Here is an 18,744-nt window from a genome sequence, read left to right on the forward strand (position 1 = left end):
TGCAGGGCAAATTCGTCTCAGGGGAACTGGAGAGGCTAATGAAACAAATCCCTTGTGAAGATGAAGGGAAAAAAAACGAATTTCAAGGACATGCTCATCAAAGGACTCACCAATCATATCTTAAGTTCCCTGATATACTACTAGCAAATTCGCGGGGCTGAACTATGAGGAGTATTTGCATCAAGTGACAAAATTCAAAGCAATCAAGCATTTTGCAATCCACTGCTGCATAAAAGGAATTAAGAAAGGGGGAAATGAAAATAATCCACTGCTTTTGATGTTTATTAGGTTTACAAAAACTGTACATTTTTTTCCTTAAGAAAAAGCATTAACTTAGTACTGGTATCAAATAGACTAAACATCCATTAACAGGAAAATATTCTGATTTTTATTTTTGCACGTTATTCTCAAGTACACAATTACAATAATGTCACACATCCCTATATGATTTTCTTTTTATGTATTTTACTTTTTTTTTTACAAAGTGTACAGAGGGAGGGACATACAATATTTAATAGGATATTTCTACAGAACAATAACTTATATTATGTCCTTGTAAAAATCTGTACCTCTTTAAAACATTTAACTGAAACATCCATTTTTTTTAGCTTTGCTAATCAAAATTGTTTTAAGAATTAAAACTAGGTTGTAACTAATGTCAGTACATAACAGTGACTACAATTTCATTTTCTCTTTATACAGACAAATACATTTTATCATATTCACTTGACCAAACCCTTAAATACCTTTTAAAGGTTTCAATATTGTGCTTTAAAAAGAAAATAACTGTGTATGATTCCAGACTATGTAAGAGAAATATAAAGTGTGTAGAGTGTTGTGTTCTTTATCTTTCAGTTTATTTAAAAAAATATAGTTAAATGACCAATTATTTATATTTTCTGTACTAATTTTACAGCATGTTTTAAGGTTAATAAATTTCCACTTTCATTTAAGGGTCTTCTTTTACATGATTTCTGGGGAAAAAAATGGAGATTTTTAAAGGTTCTCACAAAAAAACAGACAGAGCTTTCAAGGATAGTACTGCGGGGCAATGAATCACACAATTGTAAGTTACTTTAAAAAAAAAAAGCATGTATGAGAGCCAAGAGGGCACAGGAGCTCCCACTGGGATAGGCCCATCCCTTGGCTTTAACTAGCATTCAGGTTGGAGTTCATACCAGCCTAAAGCACTTGATTTACAACTGGACGAAACCAATCTAGCATTTCAGAGGCTTGCCAACCACCAAATATTTAGATTTCTAACCCTATAAATATAATTCTTGAATACAAATATCAATGGCAAAGAGAAAGATGAAAGGCCAAAACCTAATAGCACAAAGGGGATGGAGCACCATAATGAAGTGGCAAGGCAGCTATCCAGTGGGAAGAAAATTCCTAAATCTCCTACGACGTGCCAGATACTCATATGCTGACAGCCAACTTAAAGGACCCCAAAAACTGTTTTCCATTTTCCAAGATCCCTCTTAACATAACCAAATTCTAATTAACCAAGTTCATTTTATGCATTTCTGACTCTGATTCAGAACTGTTTGTCTCAAAGACAGACAAAACTGTGAAAGACTTGGTGATGTTCCAAATAAGGCCTCAGATTTTCCTCATGCACTTAAACACACCTTTATCTTCTAACCAAAGCCAAGTTGAGCGTTCAGTTTTTTAATGTTTGGTAACTGTAACTAAGAAATAAAAGAGCAGGCTGGACCCGCCCAGTGTAAGTCATAATTAGCACCCAATCTCTGGGACATGGAGCTGTGGTTTCCTTAATCCCCCTCACTGGGTGACACAGAGTTCCCCCATGGGCTTCTCAGAGAGAACTGAGGGAGTTATGTCCGGATATTCATTAGCTTTTCAGAAAAATATAAAGGCATGGAGCTGAAGTTGTATGAAAACATTCTATCTAGAAACATCTTAACGTCTATTTTTTCAATTACCAAAGATATTTAAAAGAAAATACCTTTACTCTTTAAAAATACTAGTGTCCTTATTTTCCTTCTAATTCTTCACCTGAGTAGTCTCTCTGAAGAGCATGATTCACAAAATGCTCTCTCATGCATCCCTGCATCTTTCATGTTATTGTAAATTTAATACTTTTCATTATAGATCTTAACTACTACTGAGGTTGTGTGTATAAATATGTAAAATAAGCAATACACACAGATACATGTTCTCTATATATGTGCATATATATAATTCAGGGTACATTTACATATATAAAGTCGCCAAAGATCCTACGAGCCACGAATTACCTCTAGGAGATTCCAAAATGCAGTCCTCGATAATCTCATTTGTAGCACACAACCATTCCAAGACAAAGCAGCACAGACGGAATAATCAAAATACAACAGCATCAAGCAAAATTTGTCAAGGAAGTTCTCTAAAAGTTTGCTATGCTGACAAAAGATGTAAATACGCCAAAGAAAGCCCCCAAAGAAGTATAGTTTGTCTGCTAAACAAAATGAAAAGTAAACACGAACCCAGCCACTGTTCTTTCCTCAGCGATGCCAGGGACGCAAAAGCTCAAATGGAAACTTTCATTGTCATGTGGTCTGAAAATAGTAAGCAAGACAAGTAAATGACTTCCACGTTAGGATAATTAGACCTGACTGTAAAATCTCCCATTTATGTTAGTAGATGTCTCTGACAATTTTATTGTGAGAAATTTATGGGAACAAAAAAAAATGAGTCAACATGAATCTTTTCAGAGTTATCAATCTAAAGTTACCTTAACTTTAAGTTAAATGGTCTTAGAAGAGTACCATCAAGGTAAGCAAGGTAAATATTTAAATAAATATAAAACTTCTAAGATAGAAAAATTCAGTATAGAATCAGGGATTACTTTATTAAAAGCAACTTACTTGTTGCTGCTTTCCCCCATTTATTAAACAAACTGAATAGAATTCAGAACACACTATTAAACAAAATGTAAAAAAAACCCAACTCAACTAGAAGCAATAATTCTATTTGTACACAGCATAAATCAATATACAGTATTGTTATGTGAACGAGACGGATTGGCTTTAAAATGAAATTTCCGCTTCAAGGCCAACGTCTCCACAAATGTCTGTAGCGGTATCGTCAGGGCAGGCCCACTTCTTTATGGTGTCGCATTATGTGCTGGTTCTTTTCGGAAGGTCTCCGGAAGCCTTTCTTGCAGTACTCGCACCGGTGAGGGTAGTCTTTCGTATGAATGGAGATGACGTGCCGTTTAAAGCCGGACGCATCGGTAGTGCTATACTCACAGTACTCACACTGATACACCTTCCTGCCACTGTGGGTCTTCATATGCTTTTTAAGCTCATTCTGTTGCCTAAATCCCTTTCTACATCTCTTACACCTAAACGGAAGATCTTTTGTGTGAACGGAGAGGATATGGCGACTCAGAACAAATGGATCCGCAATCTTAAAGTCACAGTGTCGACACTGGTGCATTTTTTTACCCTTGTGGGCAGCCACGTGTTTCTTGAGTTCGGAAGGCCTGTGAAAGCCTTTCTCACACATGTCACACTTATGGGGGTAGTCCTTCGTATGAACCGAAATTATGTGTCGTTTCAAATCGCTTGAGTTCGAGCTCTTGTGGTCGCAGTGCAAACACTGGTGTGTTTTGCTTTCTTGGTGGATAAGAGCATGTTGCTGCACCTCTTTGGTATCTGAGAAAGTCAGAAGACAGATGTCACACTTGAATGGCATCTCTTTACTATGCTTAGTTTTTACATGCGTTTTCAAGTTAGAAGAGTCTGCAGACCTATATTCGCAGTACTGGCACTGGTACGGCTTCTCCCCGGTATGGATTCGCATGTGCTTTTTGAGCTCCGACGGGTGACGAAAACCTTTCCCACACTCCACACAAATGTGAGGAAAGTTCTTGCTGTGGACCGCCAAAAGGTGGCGATTCAATAACCCTTGTTCAGCTGTCTCGTATTCACAGAATTTACACTTGTGCATTTTGTTGGCTCCTTTTTCCTTATGCACCATTTTGTGAGTAAACAAAGCCCCAGCATGAGAGAAATGCTTCCCACACTCGTCGCATTCGATGGCCTTCTCTGCCTTGCTGGTCAGCTTGTGGCTCTCCAGGTGGTTGTGTAAACTTATCTTCTTGTTGGTAGTGTAATCACAGTCTGTACAGCGGTACTTCTTCTTGGTAAGGTGTTCAGGATGGTTTTTCATGTGCCTTTTCAAAAAACCTCTCGACTTAAATTTTTTCCCACAAATCATGCAAGGATAGACAGTCAAGGGATGTCCATCAGGGCCAATAATTATTGCTAGGAAAGGAAAAGAAAGGCACATGAGTGATCAAACCAAGTTCCATTTTGGTTTCTGCAAGCATTTAAAGTGTGTGTTCTGAACATTATTAGGCAAGTATTCCTACGTTAAGCTATTTGCTACCTGACATTCCTTATACCATTTTTCAGTATAAGAGATAGAGCAACCCTGTCATAAAGAGAACCCTGGTCTGAAAACTTCATTCAGTCTGATTGTACCAACCTCAGTCCCTCCAGTTTAAAAAATCAATCAATAAATACCTAACTTCTGCCAACTAGTGATTAAAGCTCTATCAGTTTAGAAATCGGTAGAAAATTCTTCACAAAAAGAAAGTTTTGTAATCACAATTCCTGCTTTGGTTATTCTGAAAAACCTAATTTTGTGTCACTTTACAGTAAAGCTTAAATCCACCAAAAATTTTAATATGCAAATCGGCATCCACGAATAGACAGGAACGGGGTCATGTAAACTGAAGTACTTGTCCTGCTGCTCTGGAAATTATGCCTGCCTTAATTAAGGTAACATAATCCAATTCTTTGCATTAATTTAGTTTTTAAAACAGTTAATGCTTGTAACGTGTTTGAGGGATTTCTTTTCATTTCCACCTAAAAACCACCTGAGTTTTGAAATTTTTTTCCCCATCCACGTTTGATCCATTCCCTGTTTCTTTTTATCCCAGGAAATCATTCATGAATATCACTGAATTCTTAAAATTATATTTTCAAATTCCATACACAAAAGCTTACATGTGGTCTAGCAGCTAAAATGCCATCACAACACCTCTGTGGATACATACTAGAGTTCCATCTGAGAGCTTGCCAAGCACGCTGCGCTGTGGGACTCATGTGCCCTCACCTGTTTGGTACTGCCTGGAATCAGGTCTTCTCCTTTTCTTTGGTTTTTGTTTAGCCAGTCTGCCAAGCCCAGCAGACTCATCTATGTGCAAGAGGGCACTTGCAGTGCCATTCCGGGTTTCAATTCCATCAGAATTATTACCTAACAATGCGCATTAAAAAACAAAATTATACAGTATTATAAATTATAAAAAATTAGGGATTCTTTATTAACTATAACAACGAAAAGTAAGCCATGATACTCATGAATGACAGAAAGTCCCCATTCTAGGTAATGGGTTTTAGGTCCACATTTATTATAGTGAGACGGTAGGAAATGCCTCGCTTCCAAATCTAAAAAACACATGTCAGCATTTTGCCCCTTGAACTCCCGTGTTGTCTCCCCAAATTGTAAAGTCATGGGCCAGATACAATCAAGATGAAAAGTTTCAGCTTGAAAGCCTGCATACTTCTTGCGGTACTTCCTTCTACGTAATATACACATGAAGGAAATTCCTGTTATAAATAAAGACAAAAGGTAGACTTTATCATCTTCCTCTCCTCTTGTTTAAATCAAGTAACCCTTACAGGGTAGTGGTGTTTCCTATTTCGGAAACCTAAGGCCACAGACACCGTTTCCAGTCATGAATTCACGTGCACGAGCCAACTCCGTTCGAAGAGCCGCCACGTGACTTACCGTAAGCTGCTGCCCAGGCGATTGGCATGAAGGTTTTGATTTCACTGTCGTCGATCTGCTGATCGTGTGCCGCGGCGGCAGCCGCCGCCGCCGCCGCATCCTCCTCCCCTACAATCACCTCCATATAAACTTCATCGGCGATTTCCGCGACATCTAAGTAGGAAATTATATCAAATTTTGTGACCAGGTTTACAGAGATCACAGGAAAGACGTTTTTATTTGAATTCAGTTAGCAGACAAGTAGAAGGAAGGTTCAAGAGTTACACACCTAGAACACAGCTTTCACAGAGTCCTAAGCAGGCAACGAATATTTGTTTAACGAATCATTCATTTCTTGGCTTTCATCTTAACTTGTTTTTAAAGCAACATTCTACACATCCATAACGAGTTACCGAGACTGCCCTTGGAACACGGCAGCATAATAATCTCTACAATAATGCTACTTGTTTTCCTTCAAATACTGACCATAGTTAAAAAGAGAGCTACAGAAACACAAAACTTTCTCCCACAAAAAGGCCACCTACTTACTTAAATCTTCATCTTCTTGCTGAGAGTCGTTGACAGTCATATAAACCATCTTTTCCCTTGGCACACGAATACTGCTATTCTGATCAAGTAATTCAACTCCATGGTCATTCTCAGGCTCACTCTCCACAATGTCTACGGTGCCACCTATCAGGGAAGATGACAGCTCCGAGAATTTATCTGAAAACTTCATTTCCACCCATCTGACTTAACACACGTCATATACTTTTCTACTGCTACATGGAAATCCTTGTTTAAAAGTTATCTTCAGAAAAGATTTCAAAGGTCCGCAATCTAAACCACCCAAAAGAAATCAGGCTGAAGTGTCTCATCAGGATGCATACTATGCCGAAGCTTTCCTCTTACCTAAGTCATCCTCTCCAGGGTCAGCTTTAAAAATGTACACCTTGATGACTTCAGGGCAAGTGCCATCCACCTTACAAGGATCGATTTCCGACTCTGCGTCCATGGTCATTCCAGAGGAACCATCGTGTTCTATTTTGCCAGCATCATCCACTGAAAAGGCAGGAAATACATTACAAATAACACTAGCAGATACTTAAATAAAATGTTACTGTTTTGCAAACTCCTTTGTACAAATATCATCCCTAACAGGATTCATACAAAATAGGATGATTTTACCTAGACCAGTAGACACGCAGAGCATGGTGGGAAATGTGGCTGACTGCTAGGCCAAGGCAGGGGTCATGGAGGGCCTTGTGCAACCAGGCAGAGGGGTTCAGACTTGACAATGGTAGGTCAGAGGTTTCTCAATCTGGTCAGGTGTCATATCTCTTAGGGAACTAAAGAACACAGGTCCCAGCCCAGCAGCACTACAGAATTAGAATCTGTAGGGGTGGGCGCCTGGGTGGCTCAGTTGGTTAAGCGACTGCCTTCGGCTCAGGTCATGATCCTGGAGTCCCGGGATCGAGTCCCGCATCGGGCTCCCTGCTGGGCAGGGAATCTGCTTCTCCCTCTGACCCTCCTCCCTCTCGTGCTCTCTGTCTCTCATTCTCTCTGTCTCAAATAAATAAATAAAATCTTAAAAAAAAAAAAAAAAAGAATCTGTAGGGGTGAAGCCAGATACATGGAGCGATTTAGAGGTTCCAGAGCAGTGAGAATGACAGATCACCATGTTCGCTAACATCAGGACTTAAGAGTCAAAACTGAACATGACAAAGGAGCCAGGGATAACTATGGGGTTTCTGATTTAGGTGACCGAGTGACTGGGGGAAGAAATGTTAATCAGAGAAATGAGGAAAAGGCTCTCTCTTCCTGCATGGGTAATTAATTTAAGGTCTGAGAGGTAACATCCCTAAAAGCTCTCAGACCAGTGCCTGTCCCCGTTCTTTTATATTCACAGTACCCTTTGCTTGTTTCTCTCTGAGTATACGATTCATTGTATTGTCACTATCAGGGACTTTCCCCCATCTTTCCCACTGATAGAGCAGAACTTGTCATTTTATTAGTCTTTTAAGACAAGAGTCTGGTGATGGTAGATGTTCAGAATATTGATGAGATGTAAAGACAGTTGCTGGATATTTGAGTCTGAAAGCTGAAGGCTGACAGATTTGGGAGCCAACAGCTCTGTGCTAACTAGCCCTGAGATCACACAGCGAGGACCTGCAGTGTGAGGAAAGAGTGTGCTATGGATATCTTGGGGAACATCACAGTTTAAGGGAGGGACAAGAAGAGTTCACAAAGGAACCCAAGAAGGGAAAGCTGGAGAGGCTGGTGGAGGATTGTGAAGGAAGCGAGGCAGTTATAAATGCAGCACACACCCTAGTAACGGAGGAATGACCTGGAAGTCACTGACGCCCCTGGGGAAAAGCAGTGTAGTAAAGGCTATATGGGGTCAGATTAAAGTGGGGTGAGGATTCAATGGAAGGTGTGCGTTTCTTCAAGAAGTCTAATTTTAAAATGGAGAACAAAGGGGCAGTAACTAGAACGGGGTACAGGGTCAAGGACTTTTCTGTTTAACTGATAAGAACACTCAAGCATATTCAGTCTGTGGGAGCAAATACAACAGACGGGAAGAAGCTGAAGCCAGAGGACACGGGAAAACTTCTGGATCAAGATCTCAGAGGAAAAGGGGAAGATGAAATTAGAGGCAAAGATGAAGAAATTCTCCTTAGACAGCGGGAGCCATGTGCGATCCTTCTGAGACTTGAAGTGGTAAACATGGATGCAAAGAGAGCTACATTGTGTTAAGGGGGAAGGCTGTAATGCTGGGAGCTGGAGAAGTTCGTGGCTGGTGGCTTCAACCATGGGTATGAAACCAGAGGCAAGGGCAAGGGAGGAGAAAATGGCAAACTAGGTGAAGAGCTTAAGAAGCTGGAGAAAATGAGCTGATCCAGGACAAGCCTCATGATATGCAGGTTCAAAGAGACCAGCCGGTTAAACTCTGTGGTCTGAGAAAACAAAGAGGTTCCCTGAACTCTGCACATAACTACCTAAATTCAAGGATCTTGACTATGCTTTTTATAAAAATGATTTGTAAGGGGAAAGAATTAGCACTAGGTCCTTATTTCTGGCCTGATGTGTACTTACCCCTTTTCAAAGCTGCATATTTTTATGACATACCAAGCTGACTGAGCCAAGGCTATTTTCTTAAAGGTAGCTCTGCAATTTCAAAGTGAGGTAGCGATAACAAGGATGAAGATCCCCCCCAAACTAGCTGGAGAGACCTGACTAAACCTGCTACATCTTCAGAACACTCATCTCTGAGCAGTTAGATCTTGTTGATGAAGCTTGCCCTTTTTTGGCAAGGTATGGCAAAACTGATTCTAACAGGTACTGGAAAATCAAATGTCCTCGTGTTTACAAAGAACAAGGTCAGGCTAGCTGTTTTGGCATATTTTAGCTTGTTGGTACTCATAAGATAAAGCCTTTGATGACTGAAAAATCTTCATTTTGGAGCTCGCAAAATGGCATGTATTTATCTATAATTTGGAGGAAAAGACTTTTCTGTTTGCTTTCATAAGTGTGTGGGGAAAACACATTTCAAATATACAGGCTCACCTGAGCCAAGCAAAGCTATTCTATTATTAGACAAAAGTAGAATTCATCTTCAGGTTTTCACCTTGAGAATTTGCCCCACTAACTCAACTTATGAAATTACTCTGAATATGAAAAATTACAGAAGTGATTTTTTTAAAAAAACCCACTTTGATGGTCCTGTTAAGGACTCAAAATTTCTCTGTGATTTTAAAGCTACCATAAAAATGAGTTTCTAAAAACAAAGAAGCCTTGGATAAAACTGAGTCATCGTATGTATGATTTCCGCCTAAGTGCCTTCTTCTAATGTAGTGATGAAGAGCTAGAGCTCTGGAACAAGGCCTCTCCAAAACAGAAGAGCATAATTTCTGGAAATTAAGACTACTTCTAATAATAACTACCATTTGCATGGCATTTTGCTATTTCCTTATCATTTCTATGTACTTTAATTTTATTTGATCCTTACCTTTTCCAGATAAAGAAATAAAGGCTCTGAGATGGTATGTGCCTTGCCCAAAGTCAGTGAACTAATGAGGGATGGGAGAGAGAAGAGGTGCCTGTCTTTAGAACCCAGACCTTTATTTTCATCTTCTGATTTTTTAAGAAATGTATGTTTACTGTATAAAACTTAGAATTAAAAAAAAAAAATCACCAATGGTCCCACCAACCAGAGATTCCATCGTTAGGAAATTTTCTTCCCAGTTTTTTCTATTTGTGTTAAAGTAAAATTGGCATCACAGTTTCCTCAAGCCTTACATAATAATAATCTTTACAACTCATCCAGTATTTTATTTTTTTAACGATTTTATTTATTTATTTGACAATGAGAGAGAGAGTACAAGCAGGGGGAGAAGGAGAGGGAGAAGCAGGCTTCCCGCTGAGCAGAGAGCCCGGCGTGGGGCTTGATCCCTGGGATCATGACCTGAGCTGAAGGCAGACGCTTTACCTAATGAGCCACCCAGGCACCCCTCATCCAGTATTTTAAACTTCAAAACTGAGAAACATTTGACTTATCGATGATCTCATTAGTAACAGCAAAACTACAGCAAAATATAGGCAATACTTTATACTGCTTGAAGGGAGCTTCAGTAAACTCTCCTAAAGACTGAAAATTGAGGGATACTTATTTGCAATGTTACAGATACCACAGTGTCTAAAAATATAGTTCATTAAGATCTCAAAAAAACCAGTAGTTTCTGGAAAAGAAAAATTACTGGGGTGTGGGTGGGAAATACACCACTTCAAGTAAATTGGTTTTGGTTTTGGGTTTTTTTTTAAGAGAGAGAGGGAAAGCGTGCAAGCTCCTGCAGGGGGAGGAGCAAAGGGAGAGGGAAAGAGAGAATCTTAAGCAGGTTCCACACCCAGCGCGGAGCCCAACGCAGGGCCCAACACAGGGCTCCATCTCACAACCCTGAGAGCAGGACCTGAGCCAAAATCAAGAGTCAGTCGCTTAAATGACTGAGCCACCCAGGCACCCATTTTTTTCTTTACGTAGGCTCCACACACAGCATGGAGCCCAACGCAGGGCTTGAACTCACAACCCTGACATCAAGACCTGAGCTGAAATCAAGAGTTGGATGCTTAACTGAGCCACCCAGGTGCCCCTCAAGTAAACTGTTAAACGAATGTTGATCTAATTAAAAGATCAGTAAAACTAAGCTGATGGAGAATCTATATAACAAGGAAGGATGGTGGTCATGATGGATAATGGTAACATTTACTGACCACATACCAAGCCCTTAAAATGTAACCATTCACTCCTCACAAAAACCTTATGACATAGGTAATATTGTTTTGTTATTCTCAATTAAATTTCTAGACAAATTTTTATAATTTTTACCAAGACAGAAAAATATATGATATTGGATTGCGGTGGAATTGCATTTTGTACAAATTAACATCATAGAAAGAAAAGATCTTTACCATTTGATCTCTCTCTTCCTACGTTTCCTACCAAATACCCCTAGACGTAGCCCTCAGTCAACTTTCCTAAAACAAAGATCCAGTTACCTTACTCTCCGGCTCAGAATGGTACCCCATTTCCTACCAAATAAAATACAAACTGCACAGTCTAGTAACCAACCTCTGACCAAAGTGCCTTCTGCCTTCAATCTTGTCTCCCCCATCAGGCCCTAGACTACCCCGTGTGCCCTGAACTTAAAACAATACATTTTTATTTCTATTCCCTTATGTTTCTTGTACTTGTATATAATTTGTTGTAGAAATTATATAGTTTACTGTCTAAGAAAAGTATTTTTTTAAGATTTTTATTTATTTGAGAGAGCATGAGCAAGAGAGCACAAGCAGGTGGAGCAGCCCCCAACATGGAGGCTCAATCTCAGGACCCTGGGATCATGCCCTGAGCCGAAGGTAGCTGCTTAACCAAATGAGCCACCCAGGTCCCCCCCAAAAAAGTATTTTTAAAGTTTTAAAAAATTAAAATGTGATCAAAATTCTACCACCTAGAACTATCAATTTACAGATCATTATTCAGATATTTCCCTATGCATATTTATAAATAAAAGGAAGAGTGACAGATATTTTAATGAAAACTGGATATTGTAATATGCCATTTTTAAACAAAAATCACTACATCATAATTTACTTGAACTCAAACAACTTGAATTCCACAGTCAATCTCATTCCCTTGCTCTCCAATCCCTTGCCCTCCCCCTCCTTTCATTCCATCATACTGGCTTGAGAGAACCACAGACTTGCCGGATTTCAATTTTCCTCTCTGCCTCTACACCAGGGCCTATGCCGCTAAATCTGATGGCAAACACGCACACAAGCAGACACATGCACACACACTGATGGTTTCACTTTAAATCCATGACCCTGAACCTGAAGCAAACCTTTTCTGCTACTTTCCCTATTTTCTAGTATCCTCTGTCCTCAAATCTCTAATTTCACCTCCCCATCCTCACTCTCAGTTGATGATCTTCTTTCTTATTTTACTGAGAACAAGTGAAACAATCGGAAGATTCACTGACTGATTATCAGATCTACTCACCTACCAGCAACTAAATCCAGCCTGTAAGCAAGACAAATCACCTCTATTCCTAGCTAAAGCCTGCCCCCTTCTTTATTGCTCTAGCATCTGCCCCCTCTACTGGATCACCTTCATCAGCACATAAACTCTTCTTTTTCCCCCTTTAAAACAAAAATTCTTGATCCCATTTCTCCAATTCTTGTCATCCTGTATCCTCTAAACTCACTTCAACCTGGCCCATGACTTCACCAAAACTGTTCATCAAGGTCACCCGTTCTCAGCATCCATTTGACTCTGATTCACTTTCCTCACTTGGCTTCCAGGATATAAGCTCTTGGTTTCCTCCTCCCTCACCGGCCATGCCTCCTCAGTCCTTTGCAGGAGCTGCCTCTTAGCCTCTTAATGTTGCAAACCTCAGGGCTTAGTTTTTGGTCTTGGTTTATTTACAATCACTCCTTTGGCAATGTCATTCTGTTTTATAGCTTAAATTTCATCTATATGCCAATAACTCCCAATTTTGCATCTCCATTCTAGTCCTATTTCCCGAACTCAGATTTGTACGTCTTTGATATCTATCAGATATCTCAAAATTAAGCCTCTGCTCAAATGTCATCTCAGCAAACGCTGACATCTGCAACCCAAAATCTTCCTTATACCCCTGTTTTCTTCCCAAGAAGATTATCACTTATACTACATCACTTATTTATGTCTGTGTACCTCTACTAGAACATAAGGAAGGGGAAAAGCACTGGCATCTGTTTTGTTCAATGATGTATCCCAAGTGTCTACAGTACACTGATATACGGAAAAGATTTAACATTCATTTCTTAAATATATGAATGCTGATCTTCAAGTAAATGTTTGGACATTATGTTACTAGTTCTTAACCCTCTAAAGATGAAAAAATATATTACAAAAACATTTAAAGTCATACTTTGCTTATAATACATGAATCAATTTTTTTAAGGAGAGTGAGAATGCATGCACAAGAGTGAGGGGGGAGGGGGCAGAGGGAGAGGGACAGAGAGAATCTCAAGCAGGCTCCATGCACAGCGCAGCGCCTGATGTGGGGCTTGAACTCACGACCCCGAGACCATGACCTGAGCTGAATCTAAGAGTCAGACCCTTAACAAACTGAGCCACCCAGGTGCACCATGAATCAATTTTAAAGCCAGTATCTACTGTCATCCTACTATGAAAGATATGATTATGACTTGCTGGTTTTATCATTCTGTCAATTTCTTGAAACAAGAAAGATTTGATCTTTATTTCAGGAAAATTCACTCGAAGATTCCAATCTTTATTTTAGGAAAATTTCTTCCACTATAAATATTTTTGTAGTTCATTGGTTGTTCCCTTCTTTGAGAATCCTCCTTACGTGTTTGCCTCCTCTATCTGTCTCCTGTGTCTAGCCATCTCCTCCATATTCATTTTTGTACCATTTTTAACCATTTTTGTGATTTCCTAAAGCTGGATCCTCTGCCCATGCTTATTTACTCAAGCAGATTTATTCTTATAGTTGCTTCTATGGTGGCTTTTATCTTGATCATATTTTTATTTTTCTCTTCCGCTTCTTTCTGAATTTTAAGTTTACTTTATATCTGCCTCTATTGTCTTGTAATATATTCTTTGAACTTCTGCATCTCCTCTTTGACTTTTAAAAAAGATCACATTGGAAATGTTCTATAGCTATATCTGCACTAGCTACATGTGGTTATTCAGCACTTGAAATGTGGTTGGTGCAACTTAGACACTATATACCTAATTTTATTTAATTTTCATTTAATTAAACTTAACTTTAATTAGCCACATGTGGCTAATGACTACCATATTGGAACACAGAGGTTCAGACAATTGTTGGGATATACTTACTTTGTTTCTTTCAGAGATTCTTCTTGCAATTAATATATTGTATTAATAAATAAAAATATTTCAGAGAGTTGAAGATTCTTTAGATTCAAAGAGCTCATCATGCATGAAAACACAATGCAAGAAAAAGACCTACACCTAACTAAGCACAACTGTATGATATTTCAGACCAGGAGGGATAAAAAGATCTTTAAACCTTTCAGAATAAAATGAAACACCTACAAAGGAATGAGAGTCAAGATGACATCAGGCTCCTAAACTGTAACACTAGATGCTAGGTGACAGTGAAACATGGCATCACAAGTTCTCAGGGAAAATTCTCTTTAACCTAGAATTCTGTACCTAACCAAATTATCAATCACATTTAAGGGTAGAATAAAAATATTTTTAGTACACAATCTATACTCCTTAGGAAGTTATTTCAATATGTGGTCCAGTACAATAAGGGAGTAAATCAAGAAAGAGGGTGGCATGGGAATCCATAAAACAGTGGATTAATCTCAGGAAATGAGAGAAGGAAAATTTCAGAAAAATGCCTGTACTGCATTAAGCCTAGAAAGCAACTACTTCAGAGTGGAGCAGAAACATAAAAAGCTTCAAGAAGGGGGCGCCTGGGTAGCTCAGTTGGTTAAGTGTCTGCCTTTGGCTCAGGTCATGATCTGTGTCCCACACTGGGCTCCCTGCTCAGCGGGGAGTCTGCTTCTCCCTCTGCCTGCCGTTCCCCCATGCTCATTCGCGCATGTGCACTCTCTCTCTCTCGCAAATAAATAAAATCTTTAAAATAAGAAAAAAGCTTCAGGAGGGGAGTCACTGGGAAAAGGAGGACTCAAAGAAAAACCTAAGTGGACAGAGAAGTAAGTCAAACTTAAGGATAGATTTCTCAGAAAGCACAATTAAGAAGGAAAACCCATGCTACAAGGATGGAATCAGTTTCAAAGACAAAGTTTAATTAAGCTAATAAGTCTATAAACTGTGACCAGTACCCACAGAAGGACATGGATTAAGTCACTAAATCCCAGCCTTCCAGAACCAGAAGCTAGCTACCTGATAGATCTTAAAACAGGCTAATTGTGAAAGAAAAATAAAGATGATTTTACATCCTAAATAATTTATTTCAAGGGACAGTCTGAATACACAAATCTTTTCTAAAGTTTTAACAAGATCCCTAGGTGTGAATGTTAGGATTAACATCAAGGAGGGAAATCAGGCCTTTTCAGATGACCCTACAGTCAGTATTGCTATCGAAGAAAGAATCTGGTTCTCTGAACCAAGAGCCTGTTCTAACTTACTCTCTGGTAAATCCAATAGTCTTACTACTTAAATCACTTCAATTTTTAAACTTCTAAACCCAAAATCCAATTAAAAGAAAAAAACTACAGAGTAAAAACTTGGTATTATTCAGTGTCTTATTAGATTTCCTGTGTGGGCAGGTGGCTACTTAACAGTAAAAATACCTAGGGACGCCTGGGTGGCTCAGTGGGTTAGGCGTCTGCCTTCAGCTCAGGTCATGGTCCCAGGGTCCTGGAATCGAGCCCCGCATCGGGCTCCCTGCTCGGTGGGGAGTCTGCTTCTCCCTCTGACTGCTACTGCCCCTGCTTGTATGCTCTCTCTCTGACAAGTAAATAAAATCTTAACAAAAAAAAAACAAACCACAGATGGGCAGTTCCCCTTAAAAGGATACCTGAGCTCATGAGCAACTGTTATGTCCTAGACACTGTGGTCAGTGGTGTCCCTCTATTTTATCATGAAATCAATGACAACAGCTCCATGACTTAAGTGTTTTATCTCCACTTTACAGATGTGAAACCAGAGCACCTAAGACTAAATTAACTTGCAGGAAGCATTCTGCTGAGTAAGCAGATGTTCTAGTAGATAAATAAACTTATAAATTCACTTTTGGGCCTCCCTTTCTTAGCTTCCTCCTTAGGAACCCTCTTTCTGTGGTTAAAATTCCATCTTATTTTTATTATATAGCCTATAAAAGATTTCAGAGAATTAGTGATAATCTGATCTCCTTTACTTCTTGAAACTTTCCTGAAGACATTCAAAGATTTAATGAAATTAGCCTATTCTACAGAAGGGGAATTAAAGGATCAGAGCCATTCAAGTGTCTGTCCTAAGTTACAGTGATCTCTAACATGACGTCAGAGAGAACTTATGAAAAATATTTGCCAAATTGCACTGAACTGGTCTAAAATATAGCTAACTAAACCTAGTTAACCAAGAACTGATTTCTTAATACTATAAATTCAGGGGGAAAAGAAAGGAATGACTACTATAATCCCACCTTGTGCCTGCCTTTAGCCAAGGATTCCCTGATCAGACAACAGGAAGGTCTTAAGTGAAGCCAGTCCAGAGTTAGTCCTGCTTGCCCAGTTGATGCCACCAACAGAGAGATTCTGTGTGGACAACAATGATCAGCCATTACTGACAGGCAGGCTCTGTGCTGGGTGCCTGCTCCATATGATCTCTAATTCTCCCAACCAGCCCACAGGTCAGGTAGTAGGACTGCCATCTTACAAATAAAAAAACAAAGGCCAAAGAGAAGTCAGTAATTTGCTCAAAATCATACAGCTAATGAGCAGCTGGGCTGGCATCCAAATGGAAAGCTGGCTGACTCTAAACTGCAGGCACTGATACACTTAAGAATTTCTTGAAGATCAGATCTTCCCATGTTCTTTCTTTCCCTCTCTCCTCCTCTCTCTCCTGCCCAACCCCCATTATCCCACAAAGTAATCACAGATCTGTTCAAAGGGCAAGCTGTTGGACAATTCTGTCTAGGTCACAAGCAGATAAACAGTAAATATGAGTCACAAGGCTAATCTGAAGCTCCAATTGCTTCTAAGGCTTTCAAGATACAGATTTTTTACCCAATCTTATTTTTGGTGGGGAGAGGGGAGGACAACAATAAATGTGCCTTACCTGAGTGCTTCCAAATAAGTTTCAGAGTACCCACAGTAAAGACAATAATTTTAGATGGATTAACAGACATCTTTGTAAATTTTATCAGAACAAGCTTAAAGCTTATTCAATATGTCTTCTCTAAGACTTTTCTCACATTTCAGAAACATTTCCATGAGGATATGTATTTTTAAAACTCTAAAATTTCATTCTGTGGTTTACCAAATGGTTAAGAAACAAAACTGATAGAGTGCATATATAAAAATAATGGTAAGATATAGAAACATCCAACAATCTGCCCACAGAACAAAGGAATAAACAAATATTTTACCATGTCTCCTGTGCTAATAGCCCTGAGAATCAATAAATAAATCATAAGACTGTATTAACCCTCAGAGTTTATGCATTAAACATAGAAGTTTGGGGCGCCTGGGTGGCTCAGTTGGTTAAGCGACTGCCTTCGGCTCAGGTCATGATCCTGGAGTCCTGGATTGAGTCCGGCATCGGGCTCCCTGCTCGGCAGGGAGTCTGCTTCTCCCTCTGCCCCTCCCCCCTCTCATGTGCTCTCTCTCATTCTCTCTCTCTGAAATAAATAAATAAAATCTTTAAAAAAAAACATAGAAGTTTGGACTTATTTCTTCATTCATTCCCAGAACCACTTTTTTGGGGGGGAGGTACAGAGGGAGAGGGAAAGGGAGAATCTTAAGCCCCAACACGTGGCTCAATCTTACAACTGTGAGATCATGCCCTGGGCCACAACTGAGTCAGACACTTAACCGACTGAGCCACCCAGGCGTCCTCCTCCCCCGGAACCGTTTTTTATTAGATATCTACTATGACCAAAAGTTGTGCTCAATTAGGAGCTAACATCAGACCAACTGGTCAGAACACCTCAACGAGAAGGCCAGGGGCACCACGTGGACAGCTGCAGGCAGCAACCCTATGGACAGATCTTCAGCGTATCCAAACATGCTCCTCCTCTGGTAATGGTTTCGCCATCTGCCCAGCTCCACAAGCCAGAAACCAGGAAGGGAGCTTTGAACTCTCCCTCTTCCTCAAGCCTAAATTTAATCCAAATTCTACTTCGTAAATATGTCATGAAGCAGTTTCTGCCAAACTCTACCGATAGAACCTTATTTCAAACTATCATCATCTGTTTCTTACCTGAACTACTATAATCTCCCATAGCACACTTTTTGTTTCTGAGTTTAGTCTTACCTTGTATGCTCTCAACATTGCCATGAGAATGATCTTTCCAAACTACGAGCCTAACTGTGTTATTATTATCTGCTTACAACCCTTTAACAGCTCCCCACATCGACAAGGTAAAATGCGCTTCTTAGTGCATTCAAGGGCCTTTATAATTTGGGCCCTGCCTATTTTGTCAATCTTATTTCTCACCATTTCCTCCATTTTCTTCACCAAAGATATTATTTGCACTCCAAAGAGTAAGTCTCTGAACACTCCAAGATCTTTCACATCTCCTTGCCTTTAAATAGGCCCTCCTCCCTCCTCTCTGCCATTCCTCCTGCCTTACCCACCTACTCATCCTTCAAACTGAGTTCATTCCAAATTATTTTTTTAAATATGTGACCATGATATTGTTTTTTTTTTTTTTAAAGATTTTATTTATTTATTTGAGAGAGAGAGAA

General features: G+C 39.6%; 1 protein-coding gene across 5 annotated transcripts in view; it reads right to left on the minus strand.

Annotated features, from left to right (window-relative positions):
- Nucleotides 1-261: 261 nt before the first annotated feature.
- The window catches only part of ZFX (zinc finger protein X-linked), a 54,995-nt gene continuing 36,512 nt past the window's right edge, over nt 262-18,744 (minus strand). For 4 of the 5 annotated variants that reach the window (XM_081809035.1, XM_081809033.1, XM_081809034.1 and 1 more), the window contains exons 4-8: nt 6,700-6,849; nt 6,337-6,480; nt 5,809-5,961; nt 5,134-5,274; nt 262-4,277 (exon numbers count right to left, since the gene is read on the minus strand). In XM_081809035.1, the coding sequence (XP_081665161.1) occupies nt 3,094-4,277; nt 5,134-5,274; nt 5,809-5,961; nt 6,337-6,480; nt 6,700-6,849 (1,772 nt within the window). In that variant the 3' untranslated portion in view covers nt 262-3,093. The remainder of the gene's footprint in view (nt 4,278-5,133; nt 5,275-5,808; nt 5,962-6,336; nt 6,481-6,699; nt 6,850-18,744) is intronic. The other variant, XM_081809038.1, reaches the window with a different exon arrangement.

This window comes from Leptonychotes weddellii, chromosome X (genome assembly GCF_054177405.1).
Source record: "Leptonychotes weddellii isolate Sample4059 chromosome X, ASM5417740v2, whole genome shotgun sequence".
Lineage (NCBI taxonomy): Eukaryota > Metazoa > Chordata > Mammalia > Carnivora > Phocidae > Leptonychotes > Leptonychotes weddellii.